This window comes from Polistes dominula, unplaced genomic scaffold (genome assembly GCF_049000335.1).
Source record: "Polistes dominula isolate Pdom_NZ unplaced genomic scaffold, Pdom_raw_medaka contig_28, whole genome shotgun sequence".
Lineage (NCBI taxonomy): Eukaryota > Metazoa > Arthropoda > Insecta > Hymenoptera > Vespidae > Polistes > Polistes dominula.
Genome location: NW_028300879.1, coordinates 1,239,795 through 1,267,020, shown reverse-complemented (window position 1 = coordinate 1,267,020; position 27,226 = coordinate 1,239,795). Strand labels below are relative to the sequence as shown.

Genomic DNA, 27,226 nt, shown 5'->3' with positions numbered 1-27,226 from the left:
ATTTTTCAAATTGCTAAACATTTTATTCCATATATATTTTATTATTAAATAAATGTAATTTTAAATTAGAAAAAAATTTATTCGATAAATACGATTAAGATAATTCCTATCTACGAAAGATAACAATAAAAATACAATTATTATTTTTTTGATCAATAATATTCAGTTGTTCAGTAAGAATATTTATCTCGAATGATGATACACACCTCTTAAATAAAAATTAAAGTTAAATAAATAAATCGCTTGTATATTAAGCTAAGTAAAATGATTTTGTTAAAGGAACAAACATAAAGGACTTACCCTAGAAAGGGCCACGGCTGGGAAGCTGTCCCATGCGAGCTGAGCTTCCTCCCCAGTATTTCCATGACGTTGACCCGAAAGTATTCTCGCAGCTGTGAGGGTGCTCATGCCCATGCCGTCGCCAACAAAAAGGACGACCCCACGCGCTACGGCACTCGGTGCTGTATTTCCACCACCACCTCCTCCTCCTCCTCCACCTCCACCTCCCCCTGTTCCTGGTCCTGCACCGTTTGAGTTCGTAGCCGCACGAATTCGTGCCTCGATCGCTCGCTTAGCTCCTTCATACCAAACTTCCCTCTCTGTTCAACAGACAGCAACCCCTTTCATCTTTCCCAACTCTTCTCGCTTGCATCTCTTACGTTAAAGCAAAAATACTTCATTGATTTTATGAATTACCTCGAATTTTCTTTTATTATTTTTTTTTTTTCATAAAAATGAGTGAGGGGAGGGGTACGATTGAATTTTGTTATCAGAGATAAACAATAATCTTGATTATAATTAGAATTATTAAAACGTTTCAATATAATCAGAAAATCAAAATAACATTTCAAATTTTTGATGAATAATATTTCAATGTCATTTCAATTTTAAAGATTAAGATATTACCTTCCGTTTGAATATTCATCAGAAAAAATAATCTAAGAATATTTTCTTCGAAGACGTTTTTTTCTTTGTTTTTTTTATTTTTTTTTTTTTGAAAATTTGTAACTTTAATCATATCGTGAGAAAACTGTAATGAAAATGGAATATTTCGATTAATTTTACATATATCCTTGTAAATATTAATTCAACGATTTAATTATTATTTCTTTGTAATTTTGTTATCAAAATTGGAAAAAAAATCAATACTTTGTTTTATTAAGTTGATACAATAATTATTCTAGTATTAATTATTTTTAATTGAATTGAATTATTTTTGTCTAATCGTGGTATACCATTATATATGCTGTAAATGGTATTACTAAATTTCATTTTTGTTATTATTATTTTTTATTTTTCAATATTGTCGAATTTAGGTCCCTAATCCTATTGCGTTTGTAAACGGAATAATCTGCACATGATATCACTGATCAACAATCGCGTAATATTCCGCAAAACCACAATGTTCGCTTATCACCAACCATGGAATAATAATGCTCATGAAAATTTTCACTTTTTACTAAAGTAAAACAATCAGCGAGAATATATTCGGAAACGTAATGAAAAATAAATAAGTTTTACAGCGCGTTATCAGCAATTATTCAAATCTTTCTTGATATCGTTTCTTTTCTTTTTCTTTTTTTTTTTTTTTCATTTCGTTTAATTGCTATATCAATTATTTTTATTACATTTTCTTATCATCAAACTTGTTAAATTTTAATATTTTTAAATTATATAAAATATATATACATATATATTGTATTATTTTTCTTTTCATTATTTTTAACAATAAGAAAAAAAAATAATAATAATTATAAGATTAATAACTGCGCGGTATTGTGCAGAAATACAATTTGACTGACTCCGATTACTGAAAGTTAGTTGTGCATTTAAAGCTCTAATACAAAAGAGTTAAATTAATCATGGATAAAAGTACATTTACACAATGTTATTGTACGTGTTTAAATTATAATGTAAAGTAGCAGAACTGCTCGAAATATTATAAACCATTCTTTCGACCAAAAGACATTAGTAGCAAAATCATAATTAAAAATACAACAAAAATTAATGGAAAAAAAATATTCACGATGAAAATGAATATGCCTTAGAGATGAGAAAATACGATGACGTTCATTAATCATGAATAATAACAAAATATATATATATATAATTCAACCAATTTTTAAATAAACCAAATAAAAATAAATATATTGCAAGTGTTGTTTTCTTGTGATAATAATAATAATAATAATAATTAAGACAATGTTATTAGGACTAACAGTTAGAATCGATAGGCATCAAGATGTCTCTCTCTATCAAAGATTTAAATTCTAGACACTGTATTACGGATTCGGGAAGTTTACAGGGGTAACCGAGAATTTGAAATGATTCGGATTGCTTTGGCTATTTTGCTTAACGTTCAATTCTAACATCGCCGGAAGCACGTAGAGTACAACTGGACGACTGTTTCCTCTCAACTATACTGGTTAAAAGCCTCGCTATTACACTTTACCCAGTACACTGTACTTTCCCTAGTAGCCGCTAATGGACAAGTTTAAGTACCACACACTACCTATAACTTTTCATTGATTCTAAGTTATCAAATAAATTCTATTTCTAATGTTGGTAGGTAACTAGGTATATGTTACAAGTGGGATACTAAATGTGTACCGATTATCTAAATTGTTTTTCATTAATCGTAGAAAATACATGAACAATGGTACATTAAATGTATATATTATTGATTAAGAATTATTTCAGAATTTTATCAACAAACTGTGGATTAATCGTTATGAAGAAAATGGCAATATTTTGTCTACTTTATCGTCATATGGAAAAAAAGTAATTACCCCATTTGCTATTTAAAGTACAATTTAAATGATAAATAAAATATATTCGTAAATTTCAAGATCCTTAAAACATTTCCAAAGTCCGAGACAAAATTAAACGAAGAAGAAAATTATAAATAATTATTATGGAAATACCGTATTTAATGGGAACGAAGTAAAACAAACTCGACTAACTAAACTTAACGTTACGCGTTTAATCAGAAAACATTTTCTAGATTATACAGAGTGATTCTGGGAATTAGGACAGGACAGGCTAATGCTCTTTTTAAGTAGAAAGGTTTTTTTTCTTTTTTTTTTTTTTGGTTTGTAAGTAAGCTTATTTTATTAGAAGAAAAAATATTTATCTTTCGATCCAAATAAATGATAATACTAAATGTAAATCATATTACTCTCATAAGTTTTTTGACAAATAAAAATCTACCTTGATAACTTTACTCCCGTTTTTCTAAATTTACATAATTATTTTCAAGTTTAGGCTGATAGTGTATATAAATATTTTTTTCTTTCTTTTCTTGTAAAAAAAATCGTAATATCCTACATGGAATTTTACTGTTCTTCTCAAATGTCTAATCAAGACACGATACGAATGAAAATATTAAATGTACTGAATACATATCTACAATTCTACTAATAAATTGGAAAAAAAAAGGAAATTAAAATAAAATCCTACACCTTTTACATGGGAAGAAAAGAATACAGTATCCTGAAGGAGTCCTCTTTGTTTAAATAACAAATAACATTTCGATCTCGGTTAAAGAATAGGAGACGAAAGAAGACACATATAAACACGACAAATAGTTGAAACTTCAAGTTGATCGTGAGTAAACAACATTTGGTGAAGTTAAAAAGATCTCAACGTTTGCGCAAGAGCGAGAAGAAGGAAAGGAAGAAAAAGAAAAAGCAAACATGTTTGGGTTAACCCTAGAAGAATGTTAAAAAAAGAAAAAAAAATAATGAACCATCCATTCATCTATAATGATCGAAGCATTTTTTCTTTTACACAAAACGAAAAGAACGTCTACCTATGAAATATAATTTATACAACAATAATAATAATAATAATAAAAATATCAATAATATCGGTATACTTACGCTAAGTGAAACCGAATATTATCACATCAGCGAATAAATCTAAAAGCGGCGCGTAATTATCGTCAGATTCGTTTGTTTGAAAATTCATCCGTATATTAATAACAATTATTAATATAGGAGAAGAGTTTAAAGCAGGTTTATAGACGCAATATCATTCTGGTAGATAAGTAAATAACGGTAAATAATTGCTTTCTATAATAATAATAATGATATCTCTTCGTATTCACTAATGATAGCGGATTAATTAATTGGAAGAATATTATCATTCGTACTTGAATTTTTTTAATGAGTTCAAGCGAAAATAATATTCTTCAAGAAACGATATTAAAAAGTTCAGAATTCTTCTCTTCGATCGAACGAATAAAATCTCTTTTTAAGGCTACTATATGGAAAATAAGATTCGAGGTGGTTCAAGAATCGCATCGTCGCAATTGTAATTCATGCAAAATTCAAACCTTCCTCCTCCCGACTCCTTTCTCGTTTCTAAAAGCGTACGAGGAGGATTCGCGATTCTACCGATTTTCTTTTTGCTTTTTTTTTTTTTTTTTTTTGTTAACTTGCTACTCTCCTGATAGAAGCTTAAAAGTAGGTAGCACGATTTTTCGGAGGAGAAGAAAAATAAAAACCTGACAGAGTTTTATTCTAGAACAACTTCACCAACTTTGAACATCGATCGTACCAATCTCCGATCCTAACGAACGATTCGAAATAAAAACTATGGTAGCTTGTTAAAGACCCGTAAAAGATGTTCATACAATTTAGCTATTTATTTAATCTTATTAACTTTTTCGTGAAATTTTTCTTAAAGAAGGACTCCGTCGAGCTAAATTTTTGTCTTCTTTTATTTTTTTATTTTTTTTTTTTTTGTTGCGGTTAATAGCGTTAAATACACCGGGTTAATGAACGTGAAATATTAATAACTTACAATCAGCTTATTTCTTATAAGAGCAGTTTCAGATAAAAGGATTTGTAAAAAGAATGAACCATTGAAAGACACCCGAGGGAAAGCTTTGAATAACTCTAGAAAGTACAATACTTATACAACTTACTCGAAGAAAGAAAGGAAGAAAGAAAGGAAGAAAGAGAAAAATATTTAACTTCTCAAAGAGATCAGATAAAAGATTTTAATAAAGAAATCTCTACTGGCAAGTCTTTGAATTTCGAATCTAGTACAAAGATGATATGAACGATGTGCCGAGGAGTTTGACTAACATTCAGAAAAAAAAAAAAATGTCATTTGTCATAAGATGCGATACGAAAGAAACCTAACGTAAGAATACAAAAAACAAAAAGAAACGAATTGTTCATATCACGTAAAATCCTCAAGTTAAATCTTCAAATTTCAACTGCTGCTATCGCGTAATTCTCACATTAGTTTCATCTTATCGAAAGAATTCATAGGTTTAACAAAAATATTCGGAAAATCTAATCCCACGAGATATTCTCGCGTTGAACATTCATTCGAGGCGTTTGCTCGCCAGATTAAGGTTGGCCGAATCCGCTTTACCCCGTCTGATCACCGAGACGCTACGATGTAACACGCTCGATCCGACTTATTGCGCCTTGTCACGAGTTCCTACAACTGTGCGAAAACAGCTTGTGACAAGTGAGCTTATGTTAGTTTATGATGAAACCCATACTATGCTAAACAAGAAAGCGTTGGTGCAAATATTATGCAAGAACTGGTGTTTATCCACACGTGCGACCTCTCCTTTAATCGGCCAAAAGCTGCTTGCCTGTTTTCCTGCATATCGTTATCACTTTTTACCCTCCACCCTCCTACTACTGTACAAATGATTTTTCTTTCTATTATTTATCATTTTTCATTGTTTTTATTTTCTTTTATCTTTTCTTTGCCCTTTTTCAAAATTATTCTTTCTACGCGTATATATAGTTTAAATAAATTTACGATTATACTACAATTACAACGATCGCGAATTTATTAAAGCTATTCAGAAACTATTAAAAACGTTTCTTTTCTCCTTCCTATCTAGTTGGAAAATTTCATAGGAAATGGAATAAAATGGTGCATTTTGATTTTCGAACTATTTCATAAAAACTTTCACGTAATCTGTTCATACATAATCGCGACGCCGAACGTCATAATGATTCCCACATGGTAATATGTAACTCGCGTCAAGTTTGCTTTAACTTAATTCCTACATGATACGGGTCTTTGTTCCCTACGGAATTGAAAGTACCACTATATTCACGAGTCATTTGGTACGGTTAAACGAAGGCTACTCACTTTCGAAATAAAGCTTGTTTATCGGAAGTACAGACCCACCTTTCTACCTCTACTCGAACGAATCCATTCGGGATTTCGATTTAAGATCTCGCTAACGGAAGTCTCGCGAACGTGTTCAATTTTGGAACGTTATTCTCCAAGCGTTTTCGAAGTCGTAGAAACTGCTTCTGGCGATCCCAAGGGGAATCGACTAAGTCGTAGGTACGTCCTATCACAGGAAAAGAATATTTCGTTTAAAAAGATGAACTGCAATCTGTCGATGAATAACTATATTACTTGTGAAAAAAAAAGAAAACTGATACTACAAAAAAAAAAGCCGGACGATCATCCATTTTTTCAGCTACGAGAGTAATCTAGTTGATCGCGTAAATATAAAGGATTTTGAAAAAAAAAATAAATAAAAAAAAATTCAAACTATTCTTCATCATAGTTCAAACTATAATAAACTTAACTACCATTTCGAAAAAGATTCTTCGCGTTCGAGGTATGATTACCTTAAACGTAAATGTAACCGTCGAATCTCAACAAATTTAATTTTCCGAATTTGGCCACGTTCGAAATGAAGTTTTCAGGTAGCAGCGAGCGTAACGTAATACCCAGATAAAAGAAAGGAAAGGGGGGAAAAAAAGCAAGCGTTCCGCCTTTACCACCGCGGGAGATTTTACGTTTCCCCGTGGTCGCCATTGGACAATTGGAATCTACAATGCAAAATAACCGCGACTCATCGAGTTTAAAACGCGGCAACGCCCCGAACCGCACTCTTTTACCGTCCTATTACCATTTTCCACTTAAGCGAACGTCCATAGGCGCGTACTTCGTGGTATCTGACCAGGCGAGATAGCGATATTCACACGGCTATTCAAGATATCGTCGCTTTATATTCCAAATATTCGACCGAACACGAAACGGATTTAACAAACGTATGTATACATGTGTATAATACCTATGTATATGCATGTATATACAAATAGCAGTTACATCCCACGAAATCGTAAATAATTCTTTCGTTTTGATATACAACATGTTCCTCGCGACAAATATGTTATCAACATACGTATATACGCACGCAAACAAATGCATCTCCGCACAGAGAGACAAAGACAGACTAAAGATCGTATATATATATACATAGATATTGATATATCAGCTCGTTTATACAGCGAAAGGAAAAACCGATATATTCTAATTGCAATTCAACGTGCACGGATTAACGTGTCACTCATATTCGTTCTACTACGAAGAATCGCGCGATCAGATATGTAAAATAATGAAACTCACGAAAATAATATCCTTTTGTATCTCGTTAAAACACCCGTATACGTGTGCCATACCAATGCGAACACGTGTGAATAAGTGTAACATATATCGCTTGGAGAAATTACACGAAAACCATACCGCCGCTCCTCATAAATCCGCGAAATTATGCCCGGACTAAATCGGAAGTTATGTTACATTTAAACGCGCATAGTCGTAAAAACGAAAAAGACGAAAACTCTATTCGAAAATTTATTGCAACGGATGCTCTTCGACGATTCCTCTCATTGATAAATACATATATGAATATACAAATGTATACGTTGAAACGAAGCTGTACGTACATAATTTTGTTTTATCCTCGAAAGAAAATATAATGGAAAACAAAAAATGAAAGCTTGAAAAATCGTATTATATGTAACAATATATAATTTATGTTTCCATAATCCTTAATCCTATGTTACGGCATAAACATGCATTATTTGAACGAAAATCTTCTTACTCGAGTAATTTTTTATGCGAACCTCTTCTACAAAGAAAGGAGTGTGAGAAAGAGAAGAAAGAAATCACAAGAGTTTGCTTAATAAACAAAAGTAAATTGTACAAAATTAATAAAATTTTATTCATTTTTCTGATTTCTATTTCACTCACTAACCTGGTGAATATTTTGAAATATGCAGTATAGGTTGTCACGTTCAATGAATACGATGAAATGGTAGTAAGTAACTATGGAAACTTGTTTGCTAAAATAAGTGTGTGCGTGTGTGTGTGTATGTGTCTGTAGTGAGCAAGCACCATTAATTCGCCTATCTTCATTTTCAAGGAAATTAGTCTTTAGAGAAGACCACAACTTATACGACATAGATTAATTTAAATGTTTGATCTCAACGAGATCGTGTTAAACCACTCATTATAATTGGAAGTAAAGATATGTTCGCATTATCTTGCAAACAATTGAAAGTGATATTTCTTCAATTTTCATAACAAATTATGATATTATTTAAAGATCTTATGTCAAATCGTACAATATGAGGGGGCATTTTGTTTTAATCAATTAACTGTAATTAATGCTAATTCAATTCAATACTATATAATTACTACAGTATTCCTTTTATTTTTGTAACATTTTATTTTATTTAATGTATATATTTATGAAAATAAAATTTCTTTTTTTTTGTTATCGGAAACTTGTCAGTGTTTTCCTCTTACTAGTTTTCCAATATCTAAATTGGAGTGAGAACATACGATCTTCCCTATATTATTATCACCTATTCCAAATAAAAAGTGTAAAATATCGTTGAAAAATGAATGCAACTTAATAAATACAAAATTAAAATGGGAATTTAATTCTAAATAATATAGAAATAGAAGTTGAAGATAAAATAGAAATGAAACCTAAAAAAAAAAGAAAAAAAATTATTCCGTCAAATAAGAAATCCCAGGATATTTATGATCCCAAAGGGATATAAGCGTTGGTACAAAAAGGGAGCGAGAAATAAAAGGCTCGAGATACGATAAGAGTTTTTGATTTAAGTGGACAACGTTCGTTCCAACGTGCCGATAAAAATATATGGTAGGTTAAAGACTAAAAAAAAAAAAAAAAAAAAAATGGGCTAACGCGGCCTGTGCGCCTCTACGCAATTCTTCATAAAACCGAATTTTACAACATTTGATAAGTCATAGAAGAAAATAGAACGTGTTCGAGAACGAAGCTGGTCTATAAACTGGAAACGTGACCGTGTAAGAAAACACGAAGAAATAATCCGTTGTTCCTTATTGTTGTTGGTGTTGCCATTACGGGCTGGACTCACATTGTGCAACAAGAGAAGCGAAACGTGCGTGAGAAATACGTCAGGGATTGTTACAAAGCCGTTACAAACATTGAATCACAATGCCTTTCAGGATCTAGTTTTAGAATAGTACAAAATGCTGGAAGAGAGAGAGAGAGAGAGAGAGACAAACAGAGCAAGAGTGTAAAGAGAGCTTTTCTCTAAAGGAAAGCCTTAAATACCGACGGAGATAAATAGGATTTATATCTTTTGGAAGACAGCACGATTTACGCTACATTATTCTCAAGAGAAGAGAGAGAGAGAGAGAGAGGGAGAGAACAGAGAGATGGTCGATGAAAGTCCATTTAACGACAAGTCCTGATAACCGATAAGACAAAAGTATTACAAAGAAAAAGTATTTAAAAAGTTAAAAGCGTAAAGGTTTCTTCTCACTAGAAAATCACTGGGTCTTAGTTTATATATTATAATATCTACTGGAAGTATGAAATTCTCTGTTTCATACTCATTTCATATCTTACCTGATTGGTATGTTTATTTCATGTAATAGCCAGTTTTTTCCTTAATTGACGGATTTCATTAAATAATCTTAGACTTTTTAAACGATTCAGCATATTCATGTTAGATCTCAATTTTCTTATTAGTTATTTAATTAAATATGTATTTGATTGTTTGAATAATAAAATTACAAGTTGAACAATTCTAAAAATATTTATCGATTTAAATTGACAATCGGAATACGATTACTTCTAGGACTTATTATATCTTAGAAATATTATTATAAGATACTTTATTAAGAATTCGATTGTGAACGTACATGTACTATATAACTAATATTTATGCATTTGAATATTTTCTTCACAAAATATTATATATTATACGAGAACACATTTCATCTACGAATTTTCTTTTATTTTTAGGAAGAAGAAGAAGAAGAAAAAAGAAGTTTAGAAAAGGAAGGATTCAACGAAATTTTTCACGAATGAAAAAGTAGAAGGAAGAGGAGGAGAAGAGAAAAAGAGTTTTTCGAAGACACGCGACATCAAATGCGGGAGGATTTATATTCTTCCCGCGACCGAAAAATTTACGCAACGTTCGAGAATAAAAGCCTACGTGCGAGAGAGCATAGCCCGCGAAATTCGATAACGCCACGAAATGATGGAAAATGCATTCACGAAATAGGCGACCGACCCACCCGCTCGATTTAGTTTTTTCTTGGAAAAGTTCGCATCTTTGGGGCTGAAGCGAATTTAGAAAGATGAAAGAAACTTTCTGCCTGAATAACACGTGGAAAAGAAAAACCTTTCAATTGTGAATTATTTTCTGCCTATTTAATTCGCCGTTCTATAAAATAGCACGTATTCCTTTTTAAATAATTGCACTACGGTATGAGGCTGCATTTTTTATGTTTCCAACTGCTTATTTATAGTGTATTTTTTTCTTTTTTCTTTTATTGTCTACATTTTATTTTCCCTCTTCTTCCTTTTATTTCATTTTTTCTTCATTTTCTTTTTTCATCTCTATTTTGCTGGTTTTTAACAAATAAAATTCGTCGAACTTTACTCTTCCACTTGTTTTAAGCTCATTTTCTTTTTGATACTTTTTTCTCTTTTTCTTTTTCCTTTCCTTCAAATTCAACGAACAAATAAACGATTTTAAAGTATAACCAAGCCAACGATTTCCTCAATGTTTCATAATTGAATCGTAAAACTAATCGTTAACTGATATTCGATAGCTGTTGTTGAAAAAAATTATCGATTGACAGGTGAGATGATGATATGCTTTTTAGTCCATTATCAAATCACTCTTTCTCTTTTACACACACACACACACAAAAATTGACATTTTTCTGTTCAAAAGTAAAGATAAAAGTCGAAATATCTGTAGGACCGATAAACGTTGACTCTCGATGACGAACGACATACACAAATGGCCTATAAATCGATTTACCAATCGAATCTCATCGTTTCTACGTAATACGTACGTCCTGTAAAATCTTACGCAGTTAAAAAATGCAAGCTCGAATTTGTTAAAACGTTTTTTCGTACGTACGATTTATAAATTTTTTCCTACTTTCAAATACTTACGAATAAAACGAAATGTTGGCTTAGCTCTTTTATCAGTTTTTTAAAACAAATTTCCACACACACACACACACACACACAAACACACGCACGCAGAAACAATTTTACAAGTTTCAAATTTTCTCACTACCGCGCATGTTTGAAAACCACTTCACGTTCTTTAAACTTCGTAACTCGTAATAAGCTCCTATGTAACTTTAATCAAAGATTAAATGTTTCATTATTATTCTACCAAGCGAATTATTTATGTGAAAGGAGAACGAATGGATATGATGATTGTAACGATGATGACACTGCAACTATAAAATGAAATGACGTATGAATATTTATCAATCGATATTGGAATATCCTTTTCGAAAATTATATGATGATCATTATATCTATCTATCTATCTATCTATCTATCCCTTGCTATATCGACATCATATGAAAGATCTATCAATGTGATCCTGACTGATCCGAGATTATAGTGGCCCGTAAGCCATTCCATGTCAAGTAGATATAGTAAGGTTTAAAGTATCAAGTTTTCGATATACCTATTCCATCTATAACTACACGCCTTGGATAATGATCTATTATTATCTGCAAGCAAGTTTGAACACTCACGTATATTACAAATTTTCAATGTAATACGAGACGTGAAGCTTCTAATTTAAGATTTTCACCTTTTCGAACAACGTGATATAATACGAAACTATCGATACATACATACATATAGATATGTCTACATTATATTATATATAATATATATATACACATATATGTTACGGCAAATGTATTACTGCGAAAATTGTATAAAATGTCCTATCGAATAAAACATTTTCTACATTCAGGGTTTCGGTCTATTTATAAAATTTGCTTCAATTGGCTATATTTAGAGTACGAAAGGTAGAAAGGATTCTTCAATTTCCATGATTTGTTTCATTAAAAATAACTTCAGATATTATAAATTGACCGAAACATTCTGGTCTAACGATCTGACAATCAGCGAAATACCTGCCTATAATATATACATAACTCAATTTACATGAGCATTCAATACAATACCCAAAATCTATACATTGCCTGTAACATATATATCTTCGTAGTAGTTCTTTTATAATATGTTGCTCACTTATAAAATTATAAAGTTTCAAAGTTAAATCAAAATTTCGCCCAACACTTGTTCTTTCTGTATATTAGTGAGAAAACACTTCGAACTTTCTTCTACTGATTGGTATGTATATATATGTAGATATGTATTATATATGTAGCTACAAAAGAACCACTACGAAGCAAGAATTAGCACGATGAGTAATTAAGTCGTGCGAGGGGTGCAGAAAGAAAGATTACGCAATATCCGTGTTAGATGAGTGGAGGAGTGAACTGGAAAGGAAAATAATTGGCTCGATGATCAAAAGAACGTAATGACGAAAATTTACAAACTTTGACTAACCTCCTCCATTCGTATCGAACGATACGGCTTTCAATACCAGAAGCTGTTGCTTGATGTTAGAATTGTGTATCGTTTATGTATGTACCTTTGTTCAATTTCCATTGATATTTAAGCAAATAAGATTGATTAATTAATATTTTCTAACGGAACTTAATGATTCTATTAAAATTATAAATACTGTGTTCATATATTTCGAGTTTTTCTTTCATTAGTTATAAAATACTTATGTAAATGACGGTTTTAAATATTCCGAGCTAATACAATATATCTGCTGATGACAGATCAAAACGAAAAGTTTTAAATGATATTATCACAATTCTTGTTTCAAAAAAAAATATACTTTTGACTTTAATCCGAAATAAAAATGAAATAAAGAAAGAGAGAGAGAGAGAGAGAGAATGAGAGAGGAAAAAATAATTTAAATTTTACGTTCTCGTATTATTCATTTCTAAAAATAATTGATTAATGTAAAATAATCTTTAGCAAAATCAATTTCGATGTAATTTATTATATATATATATATATAAAAAAATGTGTAAAATTACAAGAAACGATCGTTGAAATTGAACAAATAAATAAATAAAAAGCATTGAAGTGTTTTATCGATATAAAATATATATTCCCTATATTCATTATCTAACATCTAACACTTAATGTCTTTAATAGTATACCGAAATTGTTTCCATGGATAAATACAGTTGTTTGTTAATTCAGTTCAAAACAGTACAGTCAATTAAGGTGTCAAGCATTCAGCTTAGAATTGCTGTCCTCGCACGAAACCAGTACACACACGTATTGTCTGATGGCCTCGTTATTATCTCAAAGACGTCACCATTGATTGCTACCCCATTAGAAAGTCCAGCCAGTATCATCAGAAAACTCGACTAATTTTTTCATAATGTTCTTTTTTATATTAATGAAACATTTACACCTACACATGTATGTATGTATGTATATATATGTATTCTTATGATGAATAAAAATAAAAATGAAAGAAAGAGAAAACAAAAATATGCAGAATATTTTCATTCGATTTTTTTTTTCTAATTCTCGTAAGTAATAAATGAAAAAAAAAAAAAAAAAGAAAAAGAAAAAAAAAACATGTCAGAAAAAATTAAAAACGACGTACTCATAACGACTTCGCGATTTCCGAACGAAACCTTAACAATCTACGCTCACGTAAAAGAAAAACACTAGAATCGTGTAAAACGTGACGACTATGGTACGATGTGAATACTAATATCTTTTGGTACGTTTGTTTTACGTACTACTGTTAATGTTACTTTTTTTCTTTTTTTTTTTTTTTTTTTTTCAGCACCACTATCGCAAATTTTAATATCAAAAACTAACACACTTGAAAGAAAAACTCCTTTCCTGAGTGGTTTACTTTTAATTAAGCTTCTTTTTAGATACATCTACCGAAAATATCACTAAATGTATATATTTATTTATTTATTAGTTATTTTCAATTTTTTCTTTATTTAATTATTGATTATATTTAATGCTCTTTTAATAACTACATAATTATTTATTAAATTAATATTTAATATATCATTTAAAGGGACCAAATGTTCCGAATAATTTGTGCAAATTTTTTAATCAACTGTGTAGTTACCATCTCCCCGGAAACCAATAAAGAAATACAATTACAAAAATCTACGTGAAATGGTTCGTTGTATTATTATTTCCTTTTTCTTTTTTTTTTTTTTTGGTAGTACAAAAAATACAAAAAAAAAGAAAAAGATTAAATAAAAAGGAAAATAGAAAGAAAGGTGAATAATGGAAAACAGATGCGATTTATTATTAATGCTTATTACCGAATATCTTTACCAAAGGAGATTCGACGTAAAAAAAGAAAAAAAATTGAAATAGAAGGAAAGGAAAACGAAGAAACGAGATTAAGGAAAAAGGATCCAAGCGACAACAAAGCTTATTGCAATTCATCCTTCTCAACGAGTGATGCTGCAGGCTGTCACCAACGTCGACACCGACGGTGTGTTGAAATAAAATGAAAAATGCACGATGCCTTTTCATTTGGTATCAACCAGGACATGACTCTTTTCCAATGTTACAATTTAATTAAGAGAACGTATATAATATACATGTGTTTTATATGTATAATAAATATAACACGTCAACTTGTCGAGTAATTACATGTCCAACCATCAAATATTTTGTCTAATTAAGAGCATGAAATATATATATATGTATATGTTTATAAAATATCAATTTTCCCATTGGCTGTATTATATCAAATTATTCACGTGAATTATTTTGTCTATGAGAAGTGGCCAAAATATCACCACTGTTGCATTGGGTTTAACACAATTGTTCTAGACACCTGCCACAGCAAATATACAGTTGTTGTAAGATGTTCTTGAAACTGAATAGATTTATTACAAGTACAAACTAACGATATTATATCAAAATCTTAACATATAGGTACTAATGTATTTTTAAAACAATTAATTATAATTGATGAGTACGCACGTAAATGAAGAAATGGCAACATTTTGTCTTATAACGAGTAAATTCAAACATGCGAAAGAAGTCATTACGATTTGATATTTAAACTGCAATTATAATGAACATTAAAATGTATTTGTAACTTTCAACAAATTCAAAATATTTTTAGACGAAATTAAATAAAAATAAAAAATAAAAATAAAATATATATATATAATTATTATGAAAATATTATATATAGTGTGAAGAAAGCAGAACTAGGTCAACCAACCAAATTTAATGCTTGCTATACGTTTAAATTGAGAAATATTTTCCAGATAATATTTCAAAATGTTATCTGACAAAAAGATATTTACAATGTTACAAAGATAATATTCAAAAGGAATCAAGATTTTAATGTTAGATTTGCGAAGTACTATTGTATATTGTACCTTGTTTTAATCCAATATTCTTCAACAACGTCAGATTAAATTTTTAATTAATTGTTTTTTTAAGTATTTAAGTTTTTATTGTTTTTATTTCATATCTAAACTATATATGTTTAAATTAATAATATTATAACATATTTATATATAGGGACGAGTTATTACTTTTTTTTTTTTCAGTAAAAATATAAAAAAAAAAAAACAAGGGCATAATACATTTTCATTTTTCGAAGTAGACTTTTAATCTTGTTGGAAAAAAATGGTAGAATATTTGTTTTCCTCTCGTTATTTTCTAAACTAAAATTTCAAAATGTGCTTCGTGCTCGTTCTCTCAATCGGTACGTAAAGCCAAATCTTGTTGGAAAATCATCAAGCGAAAACATCCATGTAAGAAAGGGCGATAAGTCAGTAGATTCTATGCACGAAAGCACGTCGGATATAAAGCGAGCACTATAGAGTGGGCTTTTAAGATCGCAGGAGATTACTGAAAACAGTATACAGTTCGGATTTTATACGAACCCATAGTCGAGGTAATCACCACGGAATCTTATGAGATAGAAGTTAATACGGGCACGCCCGTATCTGACGTTGCGATGCTCTCCACGTGATTGTGTACAATTACCAGCCACGAAGGAAGATAGCAATGTCATAAGAACCCACTTTTCTACGTTGAAACAAGACAACGATCGTTTTGATCCCTCATTGACAACATTTTCCAACTCGTTTATTTTCAATTTCATTTTATTGTTAATCAAAATAATTATTTTATTCCTTTAGTTACTTATTCTTGTTATTTTTCTCTTTCCTTTTATATTCCTTATCCCTGTTTCTTTTTCTTTTTTATTATCTTGATTGAAAAACTGCAATATCATTATCATAAAAAGATTTAGGTAAATTAACCTTTTAATTTCGACATAGATCTCAACAACATTTCACCGGCCTTTCGTTTAAAATTACGTTGCTGCTAGGACAATTACTTATTGTTTTTTCTTTCTTTCTTTCTTTCTTTTTGTTTATTCTTAAAATCTACTCTAGCATTTAGTGTAAAAACGTTTAAGGAAGTTCTACCTGTAATCTCAACGTTAAAACGACAGAAACCCAGTTACTTTAATTTCTATTGTTCTCGAGAAAAACTTCTTTTAAAATCTGCTTGGTTCGCGAGCCCTTTTTTTTTTAAATGAAATAACTGACTTTCGCGCTTTTGAAAATATAACACGTGTGTCCAAGTTTTTCTTTTGAAACTATGTACTAGATAAAAAGAAGACGAAAAAAAAAATGTTAAATATACTTTAAGTAGATTTATGTAATTTGTAATATTCCTACTTTCTAAGTAAAGCAGATTTCTATGTTTCTATGTAAGACGTTTGGAATTGGTCCAAGAATAATTTTGAAAAGATCATAGAGATAGAAAAGAAAAAGTATAGTGGAAATTAAAAATGTTTAACGATATGGGAAAAAAATTCACTACTCTCTCTTTCTCGTGAGAGAACAGAGACAGTATAAGAAGTATAGTTTCGTGTTCTTAACTTGAGATACTTTTGATAAAGTTAACATCTTGTTCAAACTTTACCTACATCGCGGTATGATATTCAAAGAAAATCAAATGGCAATATTGACGATTGAAAAAGAAGAAAACTCTCTTCTCTTGAAAGGACCATGAACAGAAGATTCTATTGTTTTTTATGTAATGTATAAATGAGAGAAAAATGAAAAGAAAATAATAAAAATCGATAAAAAGTATATCGAGCTTCAATTAAATATAAATATATATATAAGTACTTATTAAAAACACATTCAATTAATAAAAATAAAAATCTTATCGGTTACATTATTTAAATTAAATGTATCAAATTAATTTCTGACATAAATGCTTTCTTATTCTTATATTCTTTCTTTCTTTTTTTTTTCTTATTCTTAACCTAGTTTTATTTCTACCATATCAATAATCTTTAGTAATTGTCTGTCGTTACTATTATTGCATTTCATTTTCCAATAAAAAAGTCTATAGACGTCTTGTTTATCTAATTAGAATACCTCAATACACTTGAAAATAAAGCATACTTGAATGAGTACAATCGAATAATAGGATTATTTCTCATATCTAACATCAATTTTATACTGAAATTTCTATTCAGTCCTTGATAATTTAAAAATTAAAATGAATATTGAACTTATAGAAAAAAATTGTAGAAAAATAAATCAACACAGAATATGTTCGAATAGATATTATTTTTAAATGGGAAACATATTGTGACATAAATTTATTTCATTCAGAATTTCATCATATCGTGTCAATTAAGAAATAAAAACGTACTCTGTTCTAGAAAAAAGGTTTCGTATATAATGTAAACTATATAAACTAACAATACTTGACCGTAAAAACTACGCTATATTGCATAAATTTCTGAAAACTTCATCGACTTCATGATGGGTCTTCGTTAGTTCTTTGTTGTTGAGAATAAAAAAGAATTTCAAAGATTTTTGTGTTTTTCCTCTGTTTTCTCTCACGAGAATTCATTTTTACCTTTCGTTTTATTATCTTCACAAGAATTATATTTTTTTTTCTTTTTTACATAATTAAAAAAAAAACACACATTTTTATAAAAATATACGAGTATAAACATAACTCTACTATCTCTCTCTCTCTTTCTCTGTCTCTCTCTCATCTCTCATAAAACACAATCTACCTTACTTTAATCTCATTTTCCAATATCAAACGTACCTGCATTCCATAAGCTTCATTTTATTCCTCCTTCGTATGATAAAAAAGATAAGAAAATAAAAATGATTCTATTTTTATAAAAGAAAACCCATAAAAGTTATGCCATTAAGATGCCATAGAAATATGAGTTTTATTTATTTTTTTAGATATATGGTTCTTTACCATTTTGATTTAACATTATGAAATAAAATATTGTATGTTTAAAATGAACTCAAAAAAATGTACAAACGTAATTTATTTTATCTCTGCCACTTTCTCTATTTCTCGCTCTCTTTCTCGCTCTCTCTCTCTCTTGTAAATATACATCAAATGGCAAGTAATAAATAATATAAATCAATTACTTCATTACAAAAGATAAAACAGTCGCTAATTCCGATTATCCCCAGGTGACAATGAACCTGCCAATTATAATGCAGTAAATAGGGAAGCAACATGAGAGAATATGAATTCCTAGGACATTTCTCTGTCAATAAAATACCTTCATGTTATTTCATGACATTCAATATCGAACATTCCCAATTGTCTGATAAATATCGAAACGTTTCACTATGAGTTGAACGTCGAACGAAGGAGAGGTAATCCTAACCAAAAAAGAAAATACGTGGCTTGAAAGAAGAAGAAGCAAGGCTTTCAGAAAAGTCTGCCAGCTTTCACGAAAACTCGTAAAAGCTTGGACGAGAAGAACGGTAAAGGCTAATGCATGGGAATTGGTGAGAAAGGCATCAGTACTGGTAGTTCTTCTACTCACGTTAACTCACGTGAACTCACATGTTCCAAGAGTTCGAGCAAATGAAGATTCGTTATGGGAGCCAGTCTTAATGTATGTATATATATTTATGTATGTACATAAAAGAACGCACTTTCTTTACTAAGGATACATGATGAAAATATCTGCCGAATAAGTAAAGGCTTCTTATGTAAGCGAGAATATTATATTCCAAAAAAGAAAATATAGGATAAAAATCTCTTAGGATAATCAAAAACAATCTAAAGGGATCAAAAATAGCTATCTTAAGGAACATCAAAGTAATGCTGCGATAAAGGCAAGAAGAAACAAAAGTATTTACGAAATCAGAAAATTATGGGTGAACAAGAAAAAAGTGGAAAGAAAGACATCGATCTTATTCTTGTTCGCATCAATCACATCAATAATGGTTACCTTGTTCGCCAGCTCGTACAACGGTGATCGCATGAATCGCCAAAAGTACGAGGGGGAGGGCGAGGGTGGTAGTGTGCTGTATATAGCGGCACATCTCCAAAACGAGAAGGACCAGTCCCTACGTACTGTCCTTCATTCCCCCTTTAGCAAATAACGATGCAACCAGATTAGGGTTGACCAGGGAGACGGAAATTACGAGGACAATCCAACTGTTCTCGACACACTGATACAATATACACACGTTGTTCTATATATATTGAATATATATATATATATATATTCCTCTCTATCTCTCAACACAAATATCACTTAACTAGCATCTGGCACTACACATACGTACACTGTCTCCGTGAGAAAGCCCTTTAATTTTAATCCAAAATATTCGTCTGGCAATCGTTCTCTTAAATCCACTAACACGTTGTAATCATCAATGGTGAGATGCAAATTAGTTAGCCCCAGAAAAGAGAACATCCTGTTCAAATTCATGCTTCTTCGTATTTCACGGCACTTCCACGGAAGACCGATGGAGACAGAAACGAATGAGCAGCGAATGGAGGGTGGTGCCGTGTGCGAGAATGATCAACGACGAACTTTGCAACGATGAGGGCGAAGGGGATGAATGCTGTAGTAACCTGACACTGTGTTATGTAGCAAACGTATACGTACACAGTGTGTATATTAAATGAACGCACGTTAGCTGACTATAGCCTGTTAAACGTCGGCCCATTAGATCCAACGGTCTAAATATCGCTAACGATAATGTGACCTTTGAGAGTCATACTGGCCACGTGTCCCCGTTACACCGATCACGCACACACACGGAATACACGCTACACCGATAGAACCGCGAACGACTTTAACATAAATATAATTTAACGATTTCCTATATTTGGGATAATAAAATAAACCGCGAGTTCATCTCGTGAGTTTCATAGGTTATCATGAGATCTTGTCAACTCGTTATCAACGTTATTATCAATAACAAGAATCAACGCATACCGATCATTTTAGCGCATGCATCTTGTAGCTAAAAAATTACATTTCGTTCAAAGCTCTAACCGGAGATATATTTATTAACCGGATACAAATTTCCTTTATACAGAATTTTTTCAAATAATTCATTTCACGAACATACGAACTCAATAGCATGATATTCGAAAAATTATAAACATCGTCGAAACAAAAAGAGAGAGAGAAAGAAAAAGAGAAGGAAGAAAGAGAAAGAGGAAAGAAAGGAAAGGAAAGGAGGGAGGGAGGGAAGTACACTGATAAGACACTGAATAAACTGATGTACAAACACACTCGCGCGTGTACGCACACACACAAAACACAAAATGTATATCGTTGCCTCTCCGTTTGCCTCTTCAACGCACAGCTCCCGTCTCTGAGCGGGAAAATAAACTAACTAAACCTCTTCAAATAAATCCAAGAACGAAACACACTCAATGATTCTTATTACGTAAAAAATTACATAGATAATCGATTAATTAATTAAAACTAAAGTATTGTTAATCACTTAATAATCTCAATAACACTTGTGTCTATTCGTATCAAAATGAATTTCAGCATTCACATGAAACAAACACCAACCAATCGACTTTTAATACTATTTTTTCAAACGTAATTATCCACTTGTCAAGCTTCAAATTGCTTCTCCAAATGTTAAACCGTTTAATACCACCTTTTGAAAAACGATTAAAGGGACACAAGTCGATCGAATGAAATTGTACATTCGTTACTGTCCACTTTGTTTAAATTGAGTACACTCTTCCAACTGCGAGAAGAAGTAAAGAAATTTAAACGGCATGCTGATTGTCATCCTTTCGAGAAATCTCGTTAGCTGAAGTACACGTAAGAGGAAAGGTGAAATAAAATAAAATAAAATAAAATAAAATAAAAAAAAATAACAGGCAACAAGACGAACAGAACTATATGAAGTGCTTCAACAAAGAAGCCCTTTGAAGAGCAGATGCAGCAGTAGCAGTAACAACAGCAGCAGCAGCAGCACGTACCCGACCTGTGACGATGCGAGCCGTGCGAGCCCGAATGAACGGATCGCGCGACTCACTATGCTGCCCGATACCAACCTCGATTCAACCCACCGCCCTACTCTCCTCTCTCACTCACTCTCTTCACTCTCTTTCTCTCTCTTTCACATACCTACATGATACACTCTCTCTATCTCTCTCTATCTCTTTCTCTCCCTTTCTATCTCCCATTCGTCCAGTTGCGCCGAAGCGTCGCGCCGTCGCGCTATTCCTGTCCGACCGAAACTGCTGTTTACTACTTATCTCCTCTTTTTCAACCACATCTCGATCGCCACTCTACTCCTACTGCCACTAAACGCGTCATACTTGCAAATCGAAAAGTAAAGGAATAATAAAGCCATTATAGACCATATTCGATTTGTTGTTGGATTTTGTATGATTTTACGGTGACACTATAAACGGTAATAAAGTTAATGGCAGTTAAATCCAAAATGATTGATTTAGATTTAGTATATTTTCTTTTTTTTTCTTTTCTAAAATATATAAAATATCACGTTTAATTGTAAAATATAATATTAGTAGATTTTTATTAACTTTCATCATTCATAGTAAAAATTTGTTCAAAATAAATGTTTCTTTTGTAGAAGAAAATATTTCAAGATTTTACTGTACTCGTCCCTATATTGGCAGTATTATGTTATTGTTATAGAAAAAAAATATGTATATTATAGTTATATTTAAAAAATAAAAATAAAATATTTCACATGAATAAAACGTTTTTGTATTATTGAATTTCTCTCTTGGAAACGTGCTATTTTGGCCTAAAACGTTCTTTTGTGTGTGTTATCAAATATAATAAAGTTTATTCAAAAATTTGATAAAACACTCTCTCTTTTTATATATAAAAGCTCTAACTGGATTTTTACAGTATGGTTAACCCGTTGCCTTTATCTTTTCACAATGAAGTTATAAATCCTTAAAAATACAATTTTTACGATAGTCTTTAATTCGTGGTTTTTATTTATCACATTTACGTAAAAATAATATAGAAGTTACAACATTGTTGATGGTTTGAACAGGCACGATATATACGATCGCATGTATACATATGTGTATATATATATGTTAGATTAAACGAGAACAGATCGAGGGGATAAAATGTTTTGTATGCATCGAAGCTGATCCGTTTCTCGTTGGTTCACGAAACAAGAACGATCGTAATTAAAAAGTTTAGCTTGATTGGTCATCGCGCGGACTCGTGGCAGTTTGTTCTCGACAAACAGAGCTCGCTGAAGTCAACTGCAACATCGGCGAGTTCGCTATCGAGCCTCGCATACCGCAACCTTCCGGAAGTTGAAAGCACCACTTGTACGTGAAATCATTCGGTTTCTATCGGATGTATTTGACCGATCGAATTCTCGCGTTTGTGACGTTGCTTGATCTCTGATCGGTGCCAAAAAAAAAAAAAAAGAAATTATTTGAGGATATTTTGTAACTAGTACGTATACACATGCATCGCTATAAATAAAAATAATTAATAAAATATCTATCAAATGCAGCAAATAATATCGATAAAGCAACATATTATACAAATATTCATAAGATATCAATTGCTGCTGGTCAAAGACATAAAAAGAAATACTACAAAAAAACAAAACAAAACAATACAACAACAAAAAGATAAATAATATGTCTATCAATGTGGCTATTGCATAGAGGAAATTCCATGGGGGAATGTGTCAAAGTGATACTTAATACCTAGTACGTGGAATGCACTTGTAAGTAGAAAATAACGATTCCCATCGGACAAGGAACATTAAGCAACGACTAGTGGTGCTACCACTTCGAGTCATAGAACGCGTTAACTCTTCTACCATTGGTCTAACCTAAGGTCCAACATCAACCTCGCTCAATCTTTTCGCATGTCTTCGCCACACCGGTCAACAAAAAGAATGTTTTCGGAAGGCGACGCGGAGCACAGTTACTACTAGAAGAATACAGTGAAAAAGAGACAAGAAAATAAGATAAAAGAAAGAGAAAATGAGAAAGAATGAGTATAATTTCAGATATACAGGATACTCGACTAATGCGTAAAAGCACAACCAAAGAAATAGAAGAAGAAGAAGAAAGAAAATCACTTCTCAGTTTAAACGTTCTTCTATTAACTTCGATCTACATTAGATGCTTACATTCACGTAACAAAGTAGCTTTCAAAGAAACTAAACGCGAAAAATTTGAAACGAAAGGCAGACGTTGAAATAAAGAGATCAAAAAAAAAATCAAAAATTCAACGACAGATGGAAGAACAAGAAAAAAATTTTGAAACAATAGAAAGAAGTATAAAAAATTTAATTTGCCCACTATAGAATGCTGTTTTAAATGCAGTGTCAATGAATACATTAGATCTCGAACGATCCTACCAAAAATTTTCCTATGTGTTTTGATTAAAACTGATATTGCGAACGATGTTCTCTCACCCGTTTTGCTTCTCTCTCTCTCTCTCTCTCTCTCTCTCTTTCATGTTTTCATGCTCGTCGTTGATTAATCGTGCCGTTGCGCTCGCATTTCTCCTCGCAAAACGTACAGGAAATATATCTTTAGAAAGATGGAGACCAGAACGTGATCTCTCTATCTCTTTCTTTCTTTTTGCTCTCTTTCTTTATGTTTATTTTCATCTCTCTTTATCTGTCTCTCCTCTCTTCCTCTCTTTCTTTTTTTCTTTTAATATTAATCGACATCAATGCACTTTGAAGCCCTGGAATTATCATTATCCTTCCATAGAGTAATCCATATAAGATCGATAGTTCGATATAAAAGAAATCATAGATCAGGAAAGTGATTTCTACCTAAACGACAGTATAACTCGCGAACGAAACCAAGCTTTCCTTCTCAACTAAACTGCAAACTTCTCTGACCAAGGTGCAAACAACAAATAGAGCGTATGAAACTATCGATCTTTCTGCCAGTAAATTATCGATTAATTGAAGAAATTAGCTGCCGATGTTACGTTTGAAAAAAAAAAAAAATAATAAACAATCGTATATAATTGTAACACTAACTGCGATTTTAATTTAATTCATTATAGCTTAATTATTTGTCTCTTATAAATATATAATAAAATAAATAAAATAAATAAAATAAAAAGTTTTACTCCTACAGAATAAATATTAATTTAATCATATCAAAATAACAATTAATTTCGTAATAAAAGAATTATCTATATAAGATATCAAAATATGCACATAATTATATATGCACTTAATAATATTATAGAAAATTAAGACGTTTATACCGACTCGATATAGATAATTCTTGATATTGTTTTTATCGATATATCGCATATGTTTGTTATCATTCATATATGTACATTGATGCCACGTACTCGTCATTCATTATTGAAAATAAAATCTATTCTGCTATCTATGATGAACGATATGGATATGTCATGTATATACTATACAGAACGCATCGACAATTGGATTGCATCGGTTATTCTTTGTCATCGATTGAGAAAGCCGCTACACCAGGCTACCAAGCGACATACAGCTATCGGAAAAAACACAGAACGAGATGATACATTTATTTTTAGCCATACGCATTCGCGCGTAATAAATTAAAAACCATCATGTCCCCCATAGCGATATTCGCGAATACGCGTTGTCGATAAAAAAAAATTACCCAATTGAATACCTCTATATGTATACGAAAATTAAAAATAAAAAAAAGAAAGAAGAAAAAAACAGTTGTTGCAAGGGCAGTAATACGGGTTACTATCTCTTTTCATTTCTTCTTCTTCTTCTTCTTCTCTCTCTCTCTCTCTCTCCCTCTCTCTCTCCCTCTCTTTTTCTCCCTCCCTGTCTATGCACTCGACAATAACCACACTCTCAAACGCATATTGAAACTGCAAATACGCTGATAACAGTAATTAACGTAGCAATATCGATTCGGTTTATTGCCATTACAATCGAGACGTCATATGGTTGTTAAACCCTTTTGATCCTTTCGGCATTATGCTTGTTCACAAATACCATCATGATAATTAATATCATACAGCTTCATTTTATTATTTTCACTTAAAGAGTAAGAGTAATAGAATAAAAATAAAAAATCAATTGATTTAATCTTTGATTAAACAGAATTTTTAATCATCGATTAATTATAACTTATACGATTAAAAAATATAATAACCTCATAAACCCTTTCAATTTTTAGAAATTTCCTTACCAAGCATTTACTGGATTTTTGGCTACTATAATCCTGGAGTTTCAGCTAGATGAAATATTACGTTGCCTAATTTTTTCATTCACCCCTTTTTTCATCAAATTTTGTACCGATGATTTTTCAAATTTCCTACATTTTTTTCTCCTATCATAGAAACAAGTAAAATAAAATCACATCCTTTTGAGATGCCCGTCATAAATATTATAAAAATAAAAAAAAAATAAAAACACAAGCAGATCCGTTAAAGTATTAAATCTGAAACAGATATGTTAATAAATTAAACACTTTATTAACAAACATATTTAAAATGGACTTTTAAATATATATATATATTTCATATTTAGTGTTTATATGTGTGCCTTCAGAAATGCATTTATACATATATTATAAAAAACAGGAGGAGAATCAAAAAGGTTTGTTGTTAAATCCAACGAAGATCACCTGTAACAAGAAGAAAAATATATTAATCATCTATACTTGGAATAACTATAAAAAATTATTGACGAGCGAAATAATAAAACAATTAAAATATAAAATGACCAACGTGCTATTCGCAAAGATTCAACTATGCTGTTGAATTTGCAAATAACTCATTGAGTCTGTAGTTGCCCTCTTGAGCCACAATTAAGTGGGGGCCTCTTCGGCAATTAGCCTCTTCTTTTCTTCATACTTTTCTGCAATTGGACATTTTCGTACGTACAAGCAAAATTAGAGTCTCTGATAAAATATATCCATCATTCAAAAAGTGTACTATCAGAATATGGCATTCTAATTCTCAATTACTAAAAGATTAATTTACATTTAACGCATTTACTTTTCTAACTCGTGGACCATCAATGAACTTAGATTTCATAGATAATACACGAGCACATTTAATCAAATGTCCAAGCAGATAATTTCCCACGATGACCTAATAACACTTCGCACTTTTAACGTCGAGTAATAAAATCAAATTGAAATAAATAATGCAATAAATGTAATGCATTTTCTTGCAATACCTTCATTTCATTAATTCGTTATTAATTTATTCGTTAATTATATCAAATAATTGTAGCTGTAAGATGAAATCGCGATAGTGCGTAGTGCTAATCCTGAAATACTTAAAACTAAGTATCAAATGCATCAAAGAATTTGCGAATTTGATTTGACTCTATCTCGTACGAGATAGAATCGAAATACAAATAAATCTTTGAAATAGTTGCAAATACCTTTGAATCATGATACATAATAAAGATCACAGAATAGTTACAAAATAAATTAACAAATCAAACATAATATAGAATGAGATGATCAAATTTTGCAACAATTCTGTATAAACCAGGAAGCGGAATTTCCACTCCGGAGTGGAAGCAAGAAGTCTAATGCCTTTCCTGGATCCTACCTACTTAAAATTAAAGTTTTCACATTCATTCAGAGAAGTATGCTACCTGCCTGCCTATTACCCATATTTTTACCCGTTTTAAGAAAAAAACATACATACCCACCCACTCACTCCACGGTTCTCTCACATACCACCAGGGTGCAAAAGCCTAAACTAGAGAGCATGCCCCGGGGCAC

At 31.1% G+C, this 27,226-nt stretch overlaps 1 protein-coding gene across 2 annotated transcripts in view; it reads right to left on the bottom strand.

Annotated features, from left to right (window-relative positions):
• Nucleotides 1-21,544, bottom strand: part of LOC107065083 (alkaline phosphatase) — a 135,622-nt gene extending 114,078 nt beyond the window's left edge. The window contains exons 1-2 of one of the 2 annotated variants that reach the window (XM_089173029.1): nucleotides 19,461-21,543; nucleotides 301-599 (exon numbers count right to left, since the gene is read on the bottom strand). In XM_089173029.1, coding sequence (XP_089029155.1) covers nucleotides 301-599; nucleotides 19,461-19,554 — 393 coding nt within the window. In that variant the 5' untranslated portion in view covers nucleotides 19,555-21,543. Of the gene's footprint in view, nucleotides 1-300; nucleotides 600-19,460 lie in introns of both variants that reach the window. The other variant, XM_089173033.1, reaches the window with a different exon arrangement.
• Between the last annotated feature and the right edge of the window lie 5,682 nt (nucleotides 21,545-27,226).